At 43.4% G+C, this 5,709-nt stretch overlaps 1 protein-coding gene across 2 annotated transcripts in view; it reads right to left on the bottom strand.

The window, feature by feature from the left end:
- Positions 1–5,709, bottom strand: part of LOC112943170 (glutathione S-transferase-like) — a 31,376-nt gene that overhangs the window by 13,238 nt on the left and 12,429 nt on the right. The window contains exons 1-3 of one of the 2 annotated variants that reach the window (XM_026034307.1): positions 4,269–4,355; positions 3,585–3,636; positions 905–1,037 (exon numbers count right to left, since the gene is read on the bottom strand). The exons of the other annotated variant lie outside the window; for it this stretch is intronic. Coding sequence (XP_025890092.1) covers positions 905–1,037; positions 3,585–3,636; positions 4,269–4,355 — 272 coding nt within the window. Of the gene's footprint in view, positions 1–904; positions 1,038–3,584; positions 3,637–4,268; positions 4,356–5,709 lie in introns of those variants that run through there. 2 annotated transcript variants of the gene reach the window in all.

Below are 5,709 nucleotides of genomic sequence, written 5' to 3'. Positions count from 1 at the left end.
AGGACATGTAGAACCCTTGTTTTACTAGAGCAGTTATAAAAGCAGGTTTTATTTCTGATTTATTCTAAAGGGATCTTTGCCTTCTTCTAATCAAAATGTCAAAACTGGAATTAAGTATGGCAGAAAAATGTGCTCTGAACAAGTGCAAGTGTGGAAATTACCACCAACCTGGCAACACAAGTCAGCAAATAAAGAAGAGCTCTGCAGTATTTCCCCTTCTTTGAGAGAGATGGGAAAGCCAAAGACTTGGAGCTAACCTGCACTACCAACATGTTCTTCTTCTGGGGAAAACTCTCTGATAATCCTAAGAACACGTTATAGGCACATTCCCACTTGGACTTACCTTTTCAAAGACTGGGAAGTACCTGTGTGTTGCCCTGTCCATAATCAAGGCCAGATTTTTCTCCTTGGCCTCAGGAGGAGAGAAAGGAAGCGTGAGGATCATGTTTGTCAGATCTGTTATTCCCTCCACGTACATGTCGATTCTATTGGTGGAAGAAGACAAGAGGAAAGAACGTGTGGGTTATTTTCTCTGTTTTCCAATGACCTCTGCTTTCCAATGACCGCCTATACCCCGGTAGACCGATAGACCGCTTCCAATGACTGCCTAGTCCCCTGTAAGGGTGACTAGGGGACCACCATAGTACCAATTTGCTCAGCCAAAAGTAAATATAAACTAAAGTCAAATATGTTTTTAAAAGGACTAAGGGCTGTTTTCTGTCTAGCATTTCAAAGGCTGAGGTGGAAACCTAAGCAAAGGCTAGGGAGCTACTTCTTTAGGGTGTTAGCCTTTCTCACTCATTTTTCTTAATTTACAGCTTTCATTCTGTTGCATGTATACTGGTATGTAATTGTGATGCCATGTAATAGATTGGTTATTAGGTGAAAGGATTTGTTACAGTACAAGGCTCTCTCCTTCAGGTCCTTCCCGTAGAGATTGTATTTCCCGGCTATGTAGCTGAGGATGGCTCTGGTCTGCACCATCTTCATCCCGTCCATCTCCACCAAGGGCACTTGCTGAAACATCAGGGATCCCTCTAGGATGGAAAGTTGAAGGGTTGTTATTAGTCCCTCCCAGATTCTACCTGTAGAGGACAGTAAGTGAACGTGTGCACTTCTTTTTGCAGTGTAGGGGCTGGTTGATGTCGTGCCCTAACTCTTGAACCATGTGCAGTCAACTAACACTGTGGGAAAGACCCGGTATTGGCCAGGGTTCTGCAATTCATGGCAGTGCAGATGGGCCCCTCTGCAGGCCTGCCCCAAGCCCGACCTCCACCTGCTGACATTGCGGGCACTGCCCCCACTGCTGGCTGCTCACTGCACTGCTAGAACTTGTGCTGGCAGAAGAGGATTAAAGGGTAGTTTTGAACCAAATGGATCAGATATGAGTAAGGTCTGTGTTGAAAATGAAACAGAAGAAAGTTATAATTACTTTGCAGGCAGATCATTTCCTAATTTCCTAATGTCTTTCAAGGAATCTCTCTCTGCAAACTGAGATAAGAAGTATAATTTAGTAAAAAGATCCCTGTCTATCAGAAATATTGGAGTAGGAACAGTGGAATAGGAAGAATAACAGTGCAGGGACGAGATATTTCTCAGCAGAAAGATGCACTAAATGAAAAGCAGAATTTCATTTACTTGATCTTGTCAAAAGTGGGTGAGGCAGCAAACATAAAAATAGGGTTTRTTTCTYATCTACAGAAAAGCAGAATTTCTCTTATGACTGRTAGCACATAAACAACTGTTCCTCCTGGCTTTGCTATGAGAATCACTTCTCAAAACCAGGCAGGCCATCTATAAYAAAGGCAGATCTGCAGATTTGTATCTGCTMATTTCTCCACACTACAAATCATTGTCTTCAGCTCAGAAGCACCTAATTCATTCTGACACAAATGATGTGTCTGCGAGCGATGCGTGGCTGGCACACGAGCTGTCCCTCGGACACACAAACGCTGCTGGGTGAGAGCCCAGACGAACAACTGGCGACATGTGGACAACCTGTGGACGCACAAGTTGAGCCCAGCTACTCAGCTCCCGGGCTGATGGGTGCAGGTCGGGCCTTGCTGGTGCTGTRAAACTCTTCTGCCTTCCAGACCAGCGGCCTGTATGGAATCTGCCAGTTGGGAATGGTTGCTAGCCCTGGCTTTATCCTGGGCAGTGCTGGGGAATTGCTTAGAAGATCACTAGTTGGCACTTTGGGCCCTAATCAGGGCTGGGACTATKCTAACGATGCAGTGGTGTCCAGGCAAGAGGAAAGGGGAAAGAGAACGGAGAAGGGAGAACATGATGAACATTGCTCATGTTCAGTCCTGCTCCACACAGCTGGCAATGTTCCACTGTGTGCTCTGTCATGGTGACTAACAGATTTGTTCTTTTGACAGGCATTGGATTAAGCCCTGCCTTTTCTCTTTGTGTTCTCAGCTTCTTAATCTCCCTCTCTCTCTGTGTATGTATGCATTTAAAAAAAAAAAAACTTTGATTTTCTTTATATAAAAAAAAAAAAAAAAAAACTTTGATTTTCTTTATATAACTCTATTTCCCTTTTCATTGCCACATTATTTTCCTCTGTGGATATGCGTATATGCCTGCTTTGGATACAGCATGTGGGATTGCACTGCTCTGTTTGGATTAATTATCACTGAGAAGCAAATTCAGCTATGAGCTTTCCAAACTCGAGCTATAGTGTTCAGGGATAGATTTGGTGTTCTTAAACTGCACATAACATCCTATAAAATTAGATTTCTAGTCAGCTGGACCTGCAACTTGAATTCAGATCTCATTGATACCACTTTTTTGTTGTAGCTGTTGACTCAAAATTCACATTTAGAATTGCCAAAAGCGGCAACCAAAATGCCAGCATCCAAGCATGCCTTGTGAAACCCAGGTTGCTTTCTTGCTGGCCAGCTTGGGCACATACTGCCTAGCTAGCTCATCTGTTACTGTTATGTCAACTCCTGCCTAAAACTGGCTAAAAACCCTGAAAGATACTTTCCTTTAGCTGCTGTCTTCTTATCYCTAATTGCAAATAAAAACTTATATGGTATTACTGACTAAATCACTGACAATTCATTTTTCACATGTGCCCTTTTTTGTCCCTTGAGTGTACAGCACTAGCTTAGTTCCYTTAAGCATTTGCAACATCAACATAAGGACTGTCACTGTGTAGTCAGGCAGCAWCTGGCACCACGCAAAATAGACTTTTGTGGGCATTTAGGTGTTATTAGGACCTGATCCACTAATTCAGAGACTTATCTTTGTGTGGCTTAGGATCCTTTAGTTTCACTCATGACCTCGGGGTATGCAGACCTGCATCAGTGAGCTCAACACTGTGTCAGCCTACTGGCACACACTGGCCTCACTCACTGTTATCTACCTCCCTAGGAGCTATTGGCACCACGGAGAACAGAATGCTCAAGACCAGCATGTCAGTAATTTTCAGCTGGAGACAAGTGCTACAAGATGCAAGCTGAGTTAAGTGTATACACACAGAGATGTGCACTGGCTTAAATAAAATATTTTTATCCACAGATTTAGCTAAGCTAGAGCAATTGTGATGGGGAAGGCTTCAGGCCTTAGATCCTTACCTTTGATTAACTTCAAATACTGCTCTCTTGTATCCAGAAAAGTTTCCTCAAACTGGAAAACGACAGAGAAAAGCATTGCACACTTTATTTCCCACTGCTTTTTCTGTGACTGCACATAACCACCAGCAGAACCACCCAGAGAAGTGAAAGATAATGAGCTGGCTCTTCAGCAGGACTATTTGGCTGCACATGGCTCCTGAGGAGGAGCAGAGGCCTCAACACCTTCCACCGCAGTGCACTAATTCAAAATGAACCTGCATGCAGGTAGGAACAGAGCGCGGACATCCGCAGGAAGAAGGGAGTGCCAAGGGAAGCGCAAGCCAGCTCAGCTATTCCGAACACCACCCTCCAAACTCATAGTCAAAAACATCCTTCCCCTCATACCGGTAACTGTAAACAAATTATGACTGAAGGTGGTTCKGCACAGCTGGAGRACTCAGATTATTTAGGAGCCTTGAAAAAAATTCTCCCTTTCAACCAACTGCAGGRGATTGATAAAAGCTGTGCAAAACTCTTTAGCTCCCCTGAGTCTGTTKAGCTATTAAACAGGGGAGTGCCAAACGGTCATGCCAGTTGCACTGTCCAGAGGAATCTACCCAGCCTCTTACAGCCATTTATCCTCTGGGTGAACGCTGAGTGTGGGGAGAACATCAGTGTGGASCAACGTGCTCTACGTTGACTCACCTCCACCCCAGCTGCTGCCAGCAGCCATCGGACCGGCTCCATTCGCCCTCTTCYRTTGAAGTAGACRAGCTTGGGCTTCCCAGACATGCTTCTATGTTTGTGGTTCCCTGAAAAAATATCAAGCAGAAAAGCGTATCTGGTGTAAATATCCTGAGAGGTCATGGAGAGYGAGAGAGGTGCTGGAGGACTGGAGTCATCTTTCTAGACATACTCTCATCAGGTCCCCAGGGGAAAAATACCACAAGAAGACATCAAGACCATTACTCACTTCCTTGAACCAACATCAAGAGGTGAGGCCCTAGGATCCTTCCTAGGGTTTACAGGGATACCAGCAAAACTCAATCCCACATCTTGGATATCCATGGCTTACACATACAATAGTAAGGAGAAAAGCTGCATTTGAGTGGGGCCTAAATAGCAGGCAACCTTTGCTCAAGCTCAAGAAGCCTGAATTCAGCATGCAATTCTGAGCCCAAGAAGAGGAACCCCTTTTGAGTTGGAAGCCACCGTAGTAGGTGATATTTTCATGGGCTCTGTGGCAAGAGGTCTATAGCAAGTGAGGCAACTTGTAAAGAACTGATTGGATACTAGTCCAAAATATCATGGGGTTCATGAAACACCCCAGTGGAACAGCAGATATTAGCTCTTCAACAGCTCTGGGCTCTTCAACAAAAAGAAGCTATCCCAGGTCCAGACCTAGAGGTAGCATGGACTTCTTTGCCCAGAAAGCGATAGATCAAGACCATGATGGATGAAGGAACACCAGCTAGAAGTGGTACTGCACAAGTCCAAGTTTGTGGAAGTGGGAAAATTGTCTGCTAATTATGACTAACATTTCTAAAATACAGATAATTACAATGTTTTGCCTGTAGGACAGTGGCTGTATTAGCTTATGTATGTGTAAGGTAYGTTTGCTGTATGACTGTAGCTTATCTGTAATTCACAACAGCTAAATATTGTCTCTTAAATTATCACATTTTAAAATATATTGCATCCATATCATTACAACACACATTGCACCGACTTGGAGCAGTTACATACAACTTAGAACAAATAAGACTTTGGCTTTCTTAGATGGYGGGAAAAATACCAAATATGCAAGATGTCATCCTTTTGGACAAAACACATATGGTTTACATAACAAAAGCTGAGGGAATGAAGAGTTTTAAGAATCATTTTACATGAACAAGAAATTCTATATGGCATTGTTATGGGGAAAAAAAGAATAATAGCAAATGTAGAATCAAAATCTAATATCACTTACTGTTCACTAAAAAAGAAAGAAAAAAAAAAGTATCTCTATCACTCTTAAGTGGATTTTGTTTGTCCTAAGCTTCTGACATAGAGAAAGCCTTGGGCTTGGTAGTCTTCCAGTCTCTAGAGCRACTCAATATCTCCATGGACTGTAAGGAGTCACCTCTAGCTGACACATCGAGCTCCC

This window comes from Nothoprocta perdicaria, unplaced genomic scaffold, assembly GCF_003342845.1.
Source record: "Nothoprocta perdicaria isolate Ctin4 unplaced genomic scaffold, notPer1 scaffold_141, whole genome shotgun sequence".
NCBI classification, from domain to species: Eukaryota; Metazoa; Chordata; class Aves; order Tinamiformes; family Tinamidae; genus Nothoprocta; species Nothoprocta perdicaria.
Note: the sequence above shows the minus strand (reverse complement) of the source record. Positions and strands in the feature narration are given on the sequence as shown.